Source organism: Neolamprologus brichardi, chromosome 2, assembly GCF_056152115.1.
Source record: "Neolamprologus brichardi isolate AB-2024 chromosome 2, ASM5615211v1, whole genome shotgun sequence".
Classification (NCBI taxonomy): Eukaryota; Metazoa; Chordata; class Actinopteri; order Cichliformes; family Cichlidae; genus Neolamprologus; species Neolamprologus brichardi.
Window position 1 is genome coordinate 21,704,609 of NC_142105.1, and position 17,134 is coordinate 21,721,742.

General features: G+C 38.8%; 2 protein-coding genes across 2 annotated transcripts; both read left to right on the forward strand.

Moving 5' to 3' along the window:
* Positions 1-34: 34 nt before the first annotated feature.
* LOC148106124 (uncharacterized) lies at positions 35-3,873 on the forward strand. The gene is made up of 3 exons (XM_087852807.1): positions 35-426; positions 2,743-2,819; positions 3,525-3,873. Exons 1-3 carry the CDS (start codon positions 114-116, stop codon positions 3,615-3,617), a joined length of 483 nt encoding a protein of 160 aa, XP_087708933.1. The 5' UTR covers positions 35-113; the 3' UTR covers positions 3,618-3,873.
* Positions 3,874-11,949: 8,076 nt separating this feature from the next.
* On the forward strand, positions 11,950-14,849 carry msx2a (muscle segment homeobox 2a). Its single transcript, XM_006781683.2, has 3 exons — positions 11,950-12,631; positions 12,741-13,390; positions 13,952-14,849. Exons 2-3 carry the CDS (start codon positions 13,087-13,089, stop codon positions 14,386-14,388), a joined length of 741 nt encoding a protein of 246 aa, XP_006781746.1. The 5' UTR covers positions 11,950-12,631; positions 12,741-13,086; the 3' UTR covers positions 14,389-14,849.
* Positions 14,850-17,134: the final 2,285 nt, after the last annotated feature.

A 17,134-nucleotide genomic window follows, 5' to 3' on the forward strand; every position in this document is an offset into this window, starting at 1 on the left:
CACATTTTTCGAATAACACTGCCACCTGCTGGTCGTTACAAGCACAATACAGAAAAAGGCAGAGTAAGCACAAAGTGTCATCCGTCAAGCGTGAGAAGGTGTGAAAAAAAGAGATGCGGCGACTCAAGACTGTGTATGTCCCCCAGTTTGGGTCACAGCAGAGCTCGAGTCAAAGAACTGAATCGGATAAGACAGAGTCCCTTTCTCAGACCCCGAGGGAGAAGACTGGGAACAAGCGCCGCAAAGACAAACGCGCAAAGCCTCGGTCCATCTTGAAAGTAAAAATACCCAGACTCACCAGCCACAGTTTGCTCGGAAAAGTGACAGAGGACAGCAACACGCCAGCAAGGTCGATGTTGGAGCCTGCAGTAAATGATACCAAGGCAGCAATGAACCAAGGAGGAGAAAGGCAGTGTAGTATTTTGGGTAACTTTAGCTAATAAGCTAACTATGTAGCTTTATTAAGGCTGAACAGTTAAGTGAGCTGTTGCTAGCTTAAAAAGAGCACAGTCCTTGTGATTTCCGGTATATGCTCTTCAAAATTAGTATAAAAATAAAAATAAGGTATAAATGACTTGTTGGCCTATAATCTATGAAAAATGTCTTTCATGAATAATAATGATGGTAAATAATTTGGAGCCAGAAAGAATATTCCTGTCACAATAGTACAAGTACAATAATGCAGTCATAAAGATACTTACAAAACACGTAATGTACGTCTGTGTGTTTATGTATATATAGACAGATATACAGTACCAATGTGTAAATAATGTTGACTACAGCCTATTTACCATTACAAGTAAATAGGTTACATATAAAACACATATATTTACAACCATGCATGCATAGTTAACTCATAGAGAAAATTTGCTTTGGATGCAGAAGTAGATCAGTGAGCTCACCGCACACTAGGACAATTGAGTGTAAGTGTGCCGTGTGTAACATGTGTTTTGCAATTTTCAAGTAGGGCCATGCTTTAAAACTAGCTGCGCAAGCTGATGAATGATCTTCCCAAAGTCCGGCCTGCCCATCCATTTCAGTGTCCTCTTCACTTAGTTGCTGCAGAAACACTTAACTACTGTAAACCAAATACCTAATTTGAGTTTGCACTGCAAAAACCTGGCGGTGATGTGGTTTGTATTTTTCAGTGCCAAATTGTATGAATTAGTGTAACTTACAGTTGAAAGTTTCAGTACAATTTAGCTAAGGGCCACAGTGACTTGACTGCGTGGGCCTGGACCTCCAAGACCTGTGCATAATACTGACACAGCTCCGGACTGAACAGAAATAAGAGCACTCACACTCACATTCACCCCTCTTTTCTTTAGCGGCTGTGTTTATGTCTTGTGCTCTCTAAATGTCCTAATTCATGCGATGTCCTATCATTCAAAATATAGTTTAAAAATATGTAAAAGACAGCACTGAGGGATGAGTAAATGGCAAAAGAAATATATGTACAGTATATTTATAGTTGTTTTTGGCTTTCACCAGTATTAATCAGTGTTCCTTGACACAAGTGTTAAAAAAAACTTAAAACTGTATTTTTTACAGAATGTTTTTGCTTACTTCATAAATACCGATCAATTTCAGTAATTTTTAGTATTGTTCTGTTAGCTGCTTCCATTACTAAGTGTTTTGTATGAAGTTTGTCTTTGACTGTGTTTGAGTGTTAGTGTTGTTTACATAACTGTATTAAGCTTTTTGCTGTTATGTCCACCCCCAGGGCCAGCTCATTTCACATTGGCCTCCTTAATATCAAGCTGGTGAAACTATAAACCTAGACTGAAACTAAAAGTCTAACACAAAGCCAGTGTTCTTTTAGTGTCAGGCCCTAGCCTGGATAAATGGGGATTGTTGCATCAGGAAGGGCATCTGATGTCAAATCATGGCCAAGTCAAACATGATGATCATATGTGGAAGTGATGGTGGATGAGTTTAAATGGGATCAACCATCTAAAGTAGGGGACAGTTCACAAGTGAGGTGAGGAAGCGAGTGCAGGCAGGGTAGAGCAATTGGAGATAGGTGTCAGTGATTTGTGACAGAAGGATAGCAGAAAGTGAAAGGGAAGGTGTGCAAGATGGTAGTGAGACGGTTTGTAGACGGTGGAATTGAGTACATAGGAAGGACACCTCAGGTTGACAAAGAGAGAGGTGAGGCTGAGATGACTTGGACATATGCAGAGGAGGGATAGTGGATATACTGGACAAAGGAGGTTGAATATGGAGCTGCCTGTCAGGAGGAAAAGAGAACTCAGACCAGGTTCATGGATGTAGTGAAGAAGGATATGCAGAGAGTTAATTTCACAGAGGAGGATGTGTGAGATAGGGTGAGATGCATGCAGATGATCTGCAGTGGTGATTTCTAAAGAGAGTAGCTGTGAGAAGAAGTAGAAAGTGGGCAATCATGGCTCAAGAGTTGGCAGTTTGTCTTGTAATCAGAAGGTTGCAGTTTCGAGCCCCGGCTCGGGCAGTATCGGTCGTTGTGTCCTTGGGCACCTACTGGTGATGGCCAGAGGGGCCGATGGTGCGATATGGCAGCCTCACTTCTGTCAGTCTGCCCCAGGGCAGCTGTGGCTACAACTGTAGCTGCCTCCACCAGTGTGTGAATGTGAGAGTGAATGAAATGAATGGAATTGTAAAGTGCTTTGAGGGTCTTGAAATGCGCTATATAAATGTGATCCCTTATTATTATAAAAGAAAAAAAAGCCTAATATTCATCCTCTTTGTCACTGTTGCGGTCAGGTGCTGACACTGCAGATGGAGATGTTTTCTTTTTCTCCCAAAGACCCACTGGCAAAGCAACAAACGAGAAAGAAAAGGTAGGTGGTGTGCAAAGTGTGCAGCAGAAAAATGGTAACAATGTGTACCAAACAAGTTTATATAGTTAAAATTGGTGTAATTTTAAATAGCTTGGGGTTTAATGGCAAACAAAAAATTGTCTTCTATCAGGCTCACGGTATATTGAAAACCTCTTTATGTTTTACTTTGTAATTTAACTTTAGCGTGACTGATCTTTCCTTAAACTCTAACTTTCAAAAGTTAAATAAAGGCTCAAACTGTGCATCAGGACTTCTAAACAGGCATGCAGTTACAGTAAAAAGTTTGCGAACCCTTTGAATTTTTCTCTCTTGTTGCAAAAATATGACTGAAAACATTACAGCATGTAAAAACCAACCAAAAAAAAAATTATTCTTTTCGTCAAATGCGAGTTGTGGAGATCACTTAATGTCTATGTCATTCAAATAAAATCATTTACACACGGTTGTGGTCCTGTTGATAGGACACCTGCCTTTAATGTACTTCCAAATTTACAGTCAGTATTTGAGGGTCATGTACTTCTGCTTGTCACAGAAATTAATTCAGAAATCTGATGTTTAGGGTCATATTTATGCAGAAATATAAATATGGCTCACCAAAAGTTATATGTGTATTTTGTGTCCTCTAGACCCACGAATAAGGCAAGATCTATTTACACCATTTCTCTTTTCCTTTTCCTCTGATTTTTTTCCCCCTTCACTGGATAGGCGAAGCAATTTGTCCTTAGGACCATCTCCAAGATGTTGGAGGAGAATCAGCTTATCAGACAGCGACTGAAAGCTCTCACTAAGGCCAAATGAGTCTGTGAGGATCATAGTGGCCCACAAACATAGTAGGCAACTTGCTAGTACTCAGCACAAGTGTTTCTTTAAATCTTTGTTCTCATCGGTTGCCACATTTACTTTGTTAAGCATTGGGTGTATGTTAGAAGTGTTGTTAAAGGTCAGGTTGCTGGATCTTGAAGCAGTTTGCATAGAAATGCATTTCTCAGAGAGAACCACCGTTTACTGTGTTTAGCTGAAACTGTTATCTTATTAAATGGGTCAGTGAAATAATTGTGCAGAAGTCTTCTTCAAATTATATATATTTTATTGACTAGATGTTAACTGAGTCTACATAACATGACAGGGCCTTTAACAGGGCTCTAGACTAACCTTTTTCCACGGTTGCACTGGTTTTCTTAGGTGCAACCAAATTTTTCAGCCGCATCGCTTAACCCCACAGTTTTACATGTTCGCTTTGTTTTCTTTAAAAGAGATATCAAAGTTGATGATCCCGACTTCATCCATGGTCCAGGATGTTGCAGGAATTACCTTTATCCACCAGAGGGCACCACCGCCTCTCATATTATTTTTTGTTGGTCTATAACCAAAACAGGAAACCTTATAAATGTTTAAGTTGCTTGTATTGGGAACACTCAAAAAAGGGAAATTGGGTGGTTATTAAATTTATAAGAGTCTATTTCTTTATAAGAATTTGAACAAAATCAGAATATATAAACATGGTGAATGCAATTAAATCATGTATGATGTGCATGCAATTCAACAACGTAACACTTGTTAAATATATTCTTGTTGAAATGACATGATACAATCTAGCAAGAGTGGTTAGTTGCCTGGTTTCGTGATATCACACGATCTTACAAGATTTCAAACTGCAGGAAAATCACTGAGGCAGAAAAGCATACACACACCACATGTATGCTATTGCTATTTATTGTGGTTTAACCTGTTTAAGGACAAAATTGTAAAAAAAAAAAAGTTCTTTAAGCCTTGTTATAGCTTTTCTACTGTTTGTATGATAAGTATGGAGTGACAGCTCAGTAGCTTGTGGTGGTTAGCACTGTTGTCTCACAGCAAGAAGCTTCTGAGTTTGAATCCACCAAAGGCCAGGTTCTCCCTGTGTTTGTGTGGGTTCTCTCTGGTTACTATGGTTTTCTTCCACAGTCCAAAGACATGCAGTTTGTGGGGTTAGGTTAACTGGTGATTCTAAATGACCCATAAGTGTGAATGTCAATGCAAATGATTGTGCGTCTCTCTGATACTCTCGCGATAGGCAGGTGCCCTGTCCAGGGTGTACCCGACCTGTCGTCCTACGACGGCTCGGATAGGCGGGGTACACCCCAGAGTTCATGTGAGAAAATGACAAGCGGGAGAGATCAGTGGAGTGACAACTATGTGAAATTTGTTATAAATCTATTCAACTCGAGGAAAATATGACAAGTTTCATGTTAAGTAGAATCTAGACAAACACTCCAAAAAATAACTCTTTTTAATTCTAATGTGTGAACTTAAAATAATCATGGAAAGGATTTCCACGTTAATAAATGGTTTTCTGTTAGCATTTTGTTGGGCTAACGTGGCTTGTGTTTTGCTTGAGAGAGTTGTTTTGTTCAGACTAAGAATTTGCTTGTAATGTGTGATAAAAGCTTCAAATTTTAGAGCACATTCGGCGCCCGTTATTTTACATTTTGAGAAAGAAGATAGTTTGTGATTGTTTTAGCAAAAAAAAAAAATCTCAAAAGTAAAAAATTTAAATTGTATTCACTGTATTCATTGATTGATTCACTGGTTTAAAGTAACATTTTTTTCATTAGTAGAAATAGGAAAAAATAAGAATTTTATTAATTGCATTGACCTCTTCTGGTTCCCCACAGGTTTCAATGTTGAACTTAGAACCAAACGTTTCAAGTTGATTCTCTTTGACAGGACTGATATTAGTATATCAACTTGAGAGGCATGTGGCAGTGATTATTTTAAGTGTAATATAATTGCTGTTAAACCATGGAGTCGCACAATTTAATTTAAATTGTTCCGCAGTTTCTTAATGTTTTGATTGATGAGCCTCATTGCCTCTGTGTTCAGAGGTCACTTGTTTTACCCTTTTTCCTTCCACACATATCAGGGCAGCCGTGTCAGCAATCTCAGCAAGAGTTCAGCAAAGTTGTGTCTCTGCGAGCATAGTGTGCGCTAAAAAATACAGCTCTTAATGTCTTAACATGATGTTGCGTGTGACACAAATTTTTACACAGTTGATTGTTAGCTATGTTGCTGTATTACCTTTAAATTAAATGGTGATGGTCTGAATGCAAAGTGCTCATCGGTGGGTTAAACTGGTATACATTCAATCACCTCTCAGCCGCCAAACTATAGAACACATGCATTCAAACATGTGTCTCTCAGACCAGCAGCCTGTCATTTTAAACAAGTCTGATGACAAGGTAAGCCTTTCAAAGTAAAAGCTTTTTTTCTGAAGACCCCACAACAAAAATTCCACAAGTTTTTTACATTAAAGTCCCAATTGACAGGATCATAACTGTGTCAGGTTTAAAAGAATGTTGCTCGAAAACACGAATTCACATAACTCAGTTATGCTCAGTTTGGGGGGAGTTCTTTTTTCTCCTTGTCCTTCCCGATGTTGTGCATTTTTCCATTGTTCGGTTGCGGGTTGCTGCTCGTGCAGCTGACCGGCCAGCTACCTAGCCTGACCTGTCTCCCCCATGTTTGTGTATTGTATGTACGATCGGCAAAGTTAGTCTCTTAATTGCCCCTTGGGGATAAATAAAGTCTTCTGAATCCGAATCTGAATAACCTCTGTTCATAATTTGATGTGCTCTGTAGCAAATAGGGCGCGTGGTTTTGAACATAGTAAACAGGCAATTTATTGAGGGTGTTCTTAAAGCATGGAGGATAAATGTGCGTTGGGGTGGTATAGAGGCCTTCAAACAATCAGAGCTGCGGTCTGCGAGGAGACTGGCAGACTGGCAGCTGTACCTTCAGACGGTGTTGCCAAGCCTGTTGATCAGTGGTTAGCTGCATTGTTTACATGGTCAGAGGCGTTGGAATGTCACTCCACTTTAAAACCAGCGCGTTTCTTTTATTTCAGGAAATAATGTAGTTGAGTACAGCTAAAAACATTACAGGGAAATCATTCACAAGTGGATACAAGTGCCCAAAGTGGCATATTTACTATGATGACTATCCTTTAGTCTCCTGAAAACTCAAGATAGTGGGCATTTTCAACATGGCTTTATTTATTTATTCTTCAGATAATGTAAACTAGAGTTGCCATTTTTAATGATTTTAGCCAATTCATATACTTTACCATGTGGAAGTTGAGTTTGGAAGTCTGATATTATTTAGAAGTTTGCCTTTTTTCATAATAGTTTGCTAGCAGGGGAGTGGACTGTAGTAGTACAAGTTATACTTTTTGCTTCACTCACATCTACTTGGTGGACCTGTTACACTCCTCAATAGTTACCCCTGTCTTACCTGTGGCCCCCCAATAGCTTGCTGTGTATGGTGACATAGGATTTAAACTGCATCCACACAGGAAGCTGGTCACATGTTGCTTTGTTTGGTAACTGGTCGCTAGTGGACATTTCAGGCTCTGCTTAACTGGGTATTTTCTGATATATTCACTACTGATCATATGTCAGTCAATGGTGTTCTGCTTCTCACTGATAGTTACATCAGCCTCTCTCCTCAGTGTTGAGAAAAGTGAATCTTGGGATTACCCCCTGGGGTGTTTAATGTGGTCGATTTAAGACACAAATGTCATTAATCTTTTATAGGCTGAGGTCGCCACACCTGTAGTGTGGATGCAGCTTTAGAGGGATTTCAGAAGGTTTTTCGTTTGATCTCTGACTCCTGCAGTGCATGTCTTGGGCAAGATACTGAACCCAAAAGCTTGTGTTTGCATAAGTGCATTTACCATAGATTAAAATAGTAGACTGAAGAATAAAGCAAACACTAAAGTTCTAAATGTTTAGCAGACACTTGCATGAAAATCGGATGGTGTAGTTAAATTAGTTGAATAGTAACCTCATAAGAAGAAGCTTTGAACCTATCCAGGGTTTACCCCACTTCATACCTAATGTGTGGGATAACCTCTCATGAAGTGAGAGTGAACATAAGAAAGCTGAGCAGCCAACCTTTATGCATTGAATACATAAAATTCATTGAAATAGATTGTCTGTAGAATGTCTGAACCTAGCTGTATGCATCATAGTGCTACAAAAGTGGGGGAAGGGAAAATCCACGTAAACATTGGTCCACCGTAATCTCAATCATTTTGTTTTACCTGAAACTAAGACACTCAGATACATGCAGAGAGATTTTATAGTTATAGATTATGGTTACTTTTGATCAGAAGCATATAAATCAAGAGTACAAACTCTGAAATTCATCAGGTGGCTGAACTTCTATAAGTCAAACAATTGTTTTCTAAGATAGAAATGATGACTGAATTGGGAAGTTTTGACATTTTGAAATTTCAAGGGGCTAAAGTGATTTTCTTTTTTAAAATTATTGGCTAAAGGGGGAAAAATATGCAAATGTTGGTGCTTGTAGATTGTTTCAGTTATCCGCTGCACAATTAGCAGGAACAGGCGATATGTACTCTTTGGCCTTTAAACTCATCTTAAAATAAACCTGTGTTAGTTTCTATAAAATGCAAAGTCTTATTACCCTTGATGGCATTGCAGTGGTGTTTCTACTTTTTCGTGATGTTGGATGTTACTTTTTAACACCTTCTATGCCACATCCTGACTGAGACAGCTTAATGTGAGAAAAAGCGCCTGACACTGTCAGCAAATTTGAGCACTGACTGTGTGGCAAGAAAGATAAGACCAAAGTGGGTTAAAGTTGTTGTTTTTTCCTTTTTACATTTTTGAAGATCAGATTGATATTTTGCTGCTGGATTTCTTTGTTGTTGGCCAATGATTCTCAAATATGTAGGGGTACGTGGGTGGAAAATTTCACAGATGAAGGTATTTGAGACCAAATAGCTCTGGGGACTTTCTGGTGGGCGCCTGACCATTAGATCACTTAACTACATATCTTCTAGGTTTCTCCTGCTTTTATTTGCACTGACAGTAGACAAATTATGCAATGGCTAGCTTCTAATTGGGATAGCAGAAGTTACAACCGCACTGACAAGATGGTAAATTGCAGCTGTGTGCTTTTGGCATTTGGGGTACTGTGACTGCTTGCTCTTAACTTGGCCATCAGACAGAACCATGCTTAAATGTCACACCATGACTTTAAAGTATTGCACGTTAGTTTGCTATCAGCCTAAAACACAGACCCAGGGTAGCCATTTAAGACCTTTTGTAATGCAACAGAAAGTCAGTGATCATCATCTACAGCTTTATTACAGTGCTGCAGTCCACTCTTATCTCTGTCGTTTCCCTTAGAAGTCCTTAGTATAATCCACGATCCTAATGTTACCCCATACTGCAGCAAATATGTGCTTTTGTTCATTATATCTTTATATTGTAGACAATATACAGTGTGATCATGGTCAATTATAAATAAAAATGACCTCACTAGCAATGCCATGCCATAGGTACCATAAAGCCCATACAGTTGTACACTAAAGTGATAAACCATTTTGTTCCATATCAAATACACCATAAGCTTGTAACCGTTAAACATTGTACTTTATTGTACTTCTTCTTTTTTTTTTTTTTTTTTTAACTTTTTTTCATTTGTTCTTAAAGTTTAGTAAAAAAGTAAATAAATAAAAGGTAAATGAGTCAATAATCATACCAAGTTGAAGCAGCCCCAAATAAAACAATGGGAAACGTAAATCAGGTTTATGAAATATATTTGTAGTTGGTGGGTATTGTAGGTATTGCTACATATATGATGAACATGAAGTTGACTTCATTGCTGTTTGTAATATGCAGTGCTAAGTTTAACACATCAGCACACTCGCTTCTACTATTTCTTTCTCGTAATATTTCTGCCACTTGCGATCGTGATCACACTAAAGGCTGATGTTTCCCATCTGCTACCGTGTTCAGAAGAATCATAAATGTGACCTTTTAAGACTATGGTGCATCATGAATTTGTGGTGAAATTTGTGAGATACGTTTACTGAATGCTTGTTGTGGTTTGATTTAGCAGCACATGTGGGTTAAAGGCTGACTTCCTGTAAGACTTAATGCACATTAGCATACAGGGAAGCTGTAACTTGTGGTGAGATGGGGATTTTTTTAATTACTCAGGGGATTTTATTTATTGATGTTTTCCATGGCTACAAATTAACTACAGAAAAATGTATGGAATCATTATTGTGGCAATGAGTTCACTGTCTTGTTTGGTGTGATTTAAACTTTGTGACATGGTATATTATCCTGTTGGAAACAGCCTTCAGGAAATGGGTACACTGTGGCCATAAAGGCTGTTCTTAGTTGGTACAATGATTCCCAGACTGTGCCCCCACCAACACTACCATCTTGATATAGGTAGTATGGCTCTAGTCTGTGATGCAGTTGAGGCTATCATTCAAATCTTGGTGCAGAAATCGAACAGTTGTTTTCTGAGTTTTTTTTTTCTTACCCTAATTTTGAATATTGATTTGGTTTGACTAATGTCTGTGGATTGTAGTTAGTGTGTTTAACTATAAAGCCGTTAAACATTATGCTACAAGTCCTGGAATGTAGCTTTACAGTTTTTATATTTTGACTGAAGTATAGGTGAGCTGTCGTCTGTCTTATTTCGTCACTGTGAGATGCTGGCGTGTGGTACAGCTTACATGTGTCTGTGTTGCTGTGGTGACTTCAGAAAGCTATTACTCATTACTATAGAGCTGCGGTTGTTCGTAAGACAAGAGGAAAGGGCAAATATCTGAGTCTGAGTGCATCTATACCCGAAACTTGCAGCAAAACGAATGCAGCTCATGTAAATTACAAACAAAAAAAGAGCAAATGGTTAAGTTACTTCAGTTGTTGTTAAAGTGTAAGCAGTTATTTTGCTGGTGGTGATGGTGAGAATGAAACACTCAGTTTGAGGCTTTTAAAACGGGTTTTCCTTAACAGACTCTCTTATATACCGTCTGTGGCACCGTCAGTAACATGGGCTTCATCACTTGAAGAAACACATACAGAATTACATTTCTGTATGTGTTTTGGTGACATGTTGTATAGGGCATTTATCTGTCTTTTAAGAATTTTTCTTTTTTTGTCTTTTTTAGACAAAGAAACAAAAGCAAAAAACGACTAAAGCAAATGAAGGTTAACTATCAAATGTTTCTTTGTAAGATGGGGCTGTGATATTTCTTTTCCTCTAGTTAAGCTCTCAACTCTTTGATACTCAGGATAAAAGTATTCTTTTTATGGTATACCTGGGTTATGTCCTAATTTATTTAAGCATTATGTATGTTGGAAAAATAAAGTACTGAGGGCAATGATATAATTTTGAGATTGACCTCAAGATAAGCTCTTTTCACAAAAATCTGGGTTTTACATGTGTTTACATGCGTTTACATGTGTTTGCATGCATTGTCCTTGAACCTGGTTTAGTTATTTCGTTGCTTCTAAGTCAATACAGTGGTACCTTTTTTAAAAATTTCCCACTGTGTGTTGAAGGCATTAAACTTCTGTGGGTTACAGCTGATGCTGCTATGACTATTTCTGTAATTTTAACTAAAATACTCTAGATGATTTTCGTGTATGGTTTAATTGAAGTTGCGAAGTGTTCACATAGGATATGCCAGCAGTTGGCTATCACATGCTCCTTCAATTCCATATATTAGCCTAACAGGGCTGTTGTCCCGCCTTAAAGTGCATAGCCCTCTGTCCTCCTGTTTTATTATTTATTAGAAACATGCGTGCAAATGCATGTTTTTTAATCATTTAGAATTTTAAACACTATTGTAGTTTTATCAGTTTTATGTGTCCTGCTTTTAATATAAAATATGATGGTATGTGATGATGTTTCTCACCATTATTCACCTATACCCTTCTTGATTCCCAAAAGTCTAACAGTTCTGTTTGATTTTCAAATATAAGCTCACACCCAGTTACCCGTGCACATTATAAACCTGTAGGTAGGGAATCGGTCGAAAAGCACTGTAATGACAGAGAGGCTCCTTTGTTAAGATGCACGTGCGTATTACAGGAGACTAAGCTCATGCTGTGTGAGCACTTTGCTTCACATGGAGAGTAACTGTGTTGTGGAGCTGGGGAGCTGAGACCCTGATGCCACTGTAATCCTGATGATTACAGAGAGCACACATTCTCTGTGAGGGCTGATCACAGAGCACTGGACACAGCAGCACACACCAGTCACTTCACAGGAGGTCTTTGCGATGTGCGGACATGTGTCTGTGAGGGAGAGACAGACAGAGAGAGCTAGAGTATGCAGCAAGCACATTCATCTTGCATGAAGTTAGGTGTGTGTCACCTTTTTGTGTCACTTGTAAAACCCATCGACTGCGCTTGTATTCTTCACTGAGTGGCTAGAAGCTGCATTTAGGAACGCCGTTACTTCTCGTGATGTTTCCTAATACTCTGGAGCCCTACAGGTATGAGCTTCAAACAGGCACGAGACACCTCTGTCTCCATCCACACAGCAGAGACTGGGACTAATCGCAGCGGGCGCCACACACCTCAGGAAGGTAGCAATTTTCCATCATTACCGTTAAATCCTGCTTAAAAGAACCGGATTCCACAGGCCTAATTACAAGGTGTTAATAATAACAATGTAATGACAGTCATTTTAAAGCCTGCCCAAAACCATAATCCATCGCCCAACTGACTCTCACATTTAAGTGTGTAACTGCTGTGTGATGTCTGAATTTTGAAAGCACCATGATTGTTATTGATTGCCATTGTGATTACTCCAACAGTCGGTGTGGCAGGGTCTGCGCGTTGGGGCTTGAATTAGGAGCGTCGTCAGCTTTTGTCAAATGGAAATGCAGCTCTACAGACAGACGCTGATGCTTGAAGACACGGCAAGCCAATCTACCAGCCTAATTGCTGTACGGGACAGAGCTTAGCAGGCAGGGAATCGATTTACATATATTAGTAAGGTTTTGTATTCGGCCTCTGTCTCATTTAAAATGATTCTGCATTAATTCAAGACATCAAGCATGACTATGTGCAAGCTTTTTCAATGTTAACTAAGGGTATGCAGTTTGCAGAGTGAAAGAAATACAGCCAGGAAACAATCTTCCACCATGGTAATTACTGCTAAATGAGGCTGATGCGAAGCTGACCTGCTGTCTGGTTAGGGGTGTGGCAGAGTGCCCTAAACACAACGTCCAATCACAAGTCTTCCCCCAAACCCTGGGATCAAGACTCATCATTGGCTGAAAGTCCCAAATGCACGCCAGACTTTTTCCAGCACTAACTCTGTCAGCTTTGTGACAGCTTAAGAGAAGCTACTCCAGATTCCCCTCTGACCGGTCTCATTCTGGGACCAGAAAAGTGTCTTATGGATTGTACTTAAATTCTAATACTGAAAAGAAAGAGAAGAAAAAATGTCTGCGTCTGGGGACTCAAGAAATGAGTTTTCCACAGAAGAGGATGCAGGATCAACGCAGCTGAAGCTCGGGCGCATGGCACAGACATCCTGTCTTCCCTTCAGCGTTGAAGCTCTCATGTCGGAGACGAGGCCGCTGGCTGTGACCAGCAAAGAAAAGGGAAATTATGATTTGAAGGAGGATGAGGCGCAGCGGACAGATGAGTGCACCCAAAACTTAATATCTATTAAATCAGAGCCACTGGAACAACAGGAATTTCCCTCTTGGATATCCAGCTCCATTAAGATGTCTACTCCCCCACGTAAGTCATTTTTCAATCCAGTTTTATTACTAGTTAGTGGTTCAGTTTTGAATCAGGGTTTTTTTAAAAAAAAATCAGGGTCTTCGAGTACTGTAAGTCATCCAGTTTAAGCTTTTGTAATGCAAATGTGTAAGGTTGGAGGAAAAGTCCCACAGCTGGCTTCAAGTTCATAATTTTAAGAAACTGTTTTTATGCATAATTAATACTGAATCAATAGACAAATCAAACATTTGTGACAGAACAAGAAGGAGTAATAAAAAGAGAAATATATTTATTTGTTTTTAAGAATTTTGCATAATGATTTTTCTACTCACCAGTTTCACATTGTTTAAAGATAATCATCTTGCATTATGTAAAATTTTAGATAGTAGTAAATACTCTAAGAAGCAGGATACAGGAGAAGTGTGGCTTTTCCATCAGTATTGCTGTCCATTAATTTTCTGATCATTACTTTTCCTGTTTAGTCATTTGGTGTTAAACCACTGAAAAGGAAAGAATTAAAGGTCTGTTTGTCCAGCTTTGACAGCTGATTTAGTTTCATGTTTTCCATATATCCTGTAGGGCAGCTTAGTCCGGCAGTCTGCTCATTGAGGAAGCACAAAACCAACCGTAAGCCTCGTACTCCCTTTACCACAATGCAGCTTCTGGCCCTGGAGAGGAAATTTCGTCAGAAGCAGTACCTGTCCATCGCCGAGCGGGCCGAGTTCTCCTCCTCACTGTCCCTGTCCGAGACCCAAGTCAAGATCTGGTTTCAGAATCGACGGGCCAAAGCCAAGAGGCTTCAGGAGGCTGAAGTAGAGAAACTCAAACTAGCAGCTGGTGTAGGCTCCAAAGCTGTCTTCTACCCAGGATACTCATCCTTGGGTTTTCCCCTGCACGCTGGTTCGGCAGGGCTCTATGGACTGGGCTACTCATACGGCCGCACCCCTGTTCTCCCTGCTGCACATCTGGCTATGTACACCTCACAGGTCGGCTATAGCCTTTTCCACCTTTCCTGAGACAAAAAAGAAATATACAGACAGATTGTGCTAAAAAGGGATGACAAGAGTGTATCATTAAATCATGCACCTTATGCAAAACTTGTTTGCATGTGACCTGAAGTGGACTTTAAGCTTCATTGTTTGTCTTAAGAAGGATTTACAAGTGTTCTGCTATTTGCAAAAGACTATGGAAGGATACAGCATCCCGAAGGTCCCTCTTTGCCATTTGCAAACATAATACCAGAATACATATTGTTCAGATTGTCTTTTCTGCCCTTTTTCTCTCTCCTGAACGACTAAAGTGTTTTTCACTCACCCTTCAACATGCAGGGATATTTCACTGCACCTTTAAATCATTGAATACTCAAGTCACACATATTTATTTGTAATAGTTTTAGAGTCACATACTTGATGTTACATATCTTCATTTTCATTAGTTAATATTTTATGTATATGATATTAAATTGAGATCCTTAGCGCGCCCCCTCGTTTGCTGTCTTTATTTGTGGCCTGCATACAACACAAGGTAGAATTGGTAACCTGGTGCGGTTACTTTAATGCAGTTGTCTGCTTCTTCTGATGTGGTCTTCTGTTCGTACCCAAATTGTGTTTAGTTCTTTGTTTGGTGGCCCATCTGCTTCAAATTCAGTGGCCTCCTTTTGTTTACCACACATGCAGGAAGAGGCTCTTTTCTTCTCATCTCATTTAACACACCTCATATGCTTTCTTCTACAAAAATGTTAAGGTCAGTGCAAAATATAACATATTTCAACTGCAATTACACAAAAATAACATTTACCTCGCTGATTTCCTTCCCCTATTCTGAATACATTGTGAGCTCTACTGTCTAACTAATACTGTCTTTGTTTCCCAGAAATTCGTCATTATATCATTATTTCTTTTTCTCACTTATGCTGTTTTGGGTGTAAATGATCTTGTAAAAAGATCAATGCGTCACGAGAGATTTTAACTTTTGATCATAAATGGTTCAGTTCCATTCTAGATGAAAGTGATCCTAGCTGCTTTATTGCTATAGAGAGGCATCATAAACTTCAACTTTTGGCAAGAATTTGGAGCATTTAGCGTCTTTATTTGGGCCTAAAAGCAGCGCTGTAATCTTAAATCCCTAAAATGTGTTATGTCTTGTGCTCTTTTGCTGTTTGGGCTCCAAACTATTATGCAAGGAAAAATATGCTTTTTATTTTTTTAACAATATGTTGAATTTCTGCATTTATTTTTCAGGGACTCTTTGATATAAGAAACTTGTGTGTGACCAATCAAACAAACTACTCAAGCTATTCAGTTTACCAATGTGCTTCAGGGATTTGCACTTCAAAAATGAAAGCGCAGCATAAAAACTACAGCTGCCAGCTGCTCTCTAGCATTAAGAATAATGAAGTAGCAATTTCTATACATGGGTGGATATACAGCGGGGTGGTCCAAGGGAAGAGGTGTTTCACTCTTTAATGAATATTTATTCAGCCAAATTTCCCCCTAAAGATGAGAAATTATATAAACAAATATGAATGCTTTCAGCAAATAGCACGTCTCACATTGTCTTAATTGTAAACATGTGTTTTCATATTGCTCTTGGATCTCACAGACGTAGAGATTTATTTGCTTGATGTGAGCCTTATTTTTAAACTGTATACTTTAAACGAACTCTCTCTGTGAACTTTCTAACACAGCATTATAGCAGGCTGTCCCTTTGCAGTCTGTAGTTTAATTGTGCTTGTCTCAGAGTTCTGACTCCAAAACTCTGTGAAATTATATGTGCAGACTCAGTGATAACAGAACGGGGCATTACATGGTCTCTCTGTCTCTGTGCCTCTTTCCTTCACCAAACTTGGAGAAGTCTTGTTACCATTAGCACATATTTCACAGTCCATTTGCTCCCCTCCATTTTGAAATTAAACCCGGCATTAAGCTGATAGGAAGGCCCTTAATAGCGTTGACTGGCCACAGTCTCCAGTTTCAAATGTTTTCAGTGTGAAACTTAGGCAGAAAAAATTATCACAGTCCATTTGAGATCGGATAAAGAAACAGAGACGTTATGTTTTATAATGAATAGATACATTAACAGTAATCATTATAAACACAAAATGTAAATGAAAATCGCCACAAGATAGATTGTGGATTTAGTGCAAATTTGAGAAAGCATGATGTTATTTTCATGGAAATGTGCCTTGAGGGTTATTTACATTCTTACAAAGCTAATTTGAGTTTTTTGGGTAGTTAGCGAGGGCTCGGGTCATACAGTCTTTCTAATATCCTCAGCCAAGAGAGCAAAGGGTCAAACACTTCACATGTTAAAACAATACTCACATATTTATATATACATTGAACTTTTCACTGAAATACTCTTTTTTTTGTATTAGAAATTTAAAGGAACGTACATTTACAATTGCTTTAACCCACCGCTGTCAGTTTTACCCTTCATAGTTTACATTTAAGTGTGTTTGGAAGACTTTTTTTTAGAGTCGGTATGAATAAGAGAATCTGAATACAAGGGACACATCTGACAACCAAACAACCAATAACTCTGATGATGCACTGGTAGACAAACAAGACTATAACCTCTAAAGGTCTGCATATTGCTTTTAATTACTTAATATTTTTGTGAAGTAAAATCTATTGGTCAACATCCCCCTGAGACCCAGTATATTCACTATGTTTAACACTATGTTCTTTCAGTTTAACAAAACAAGTTAAATTGAAAGAACCTCTTTGAATTTGTCTTTCAATTTCAATTCTTTTACATATC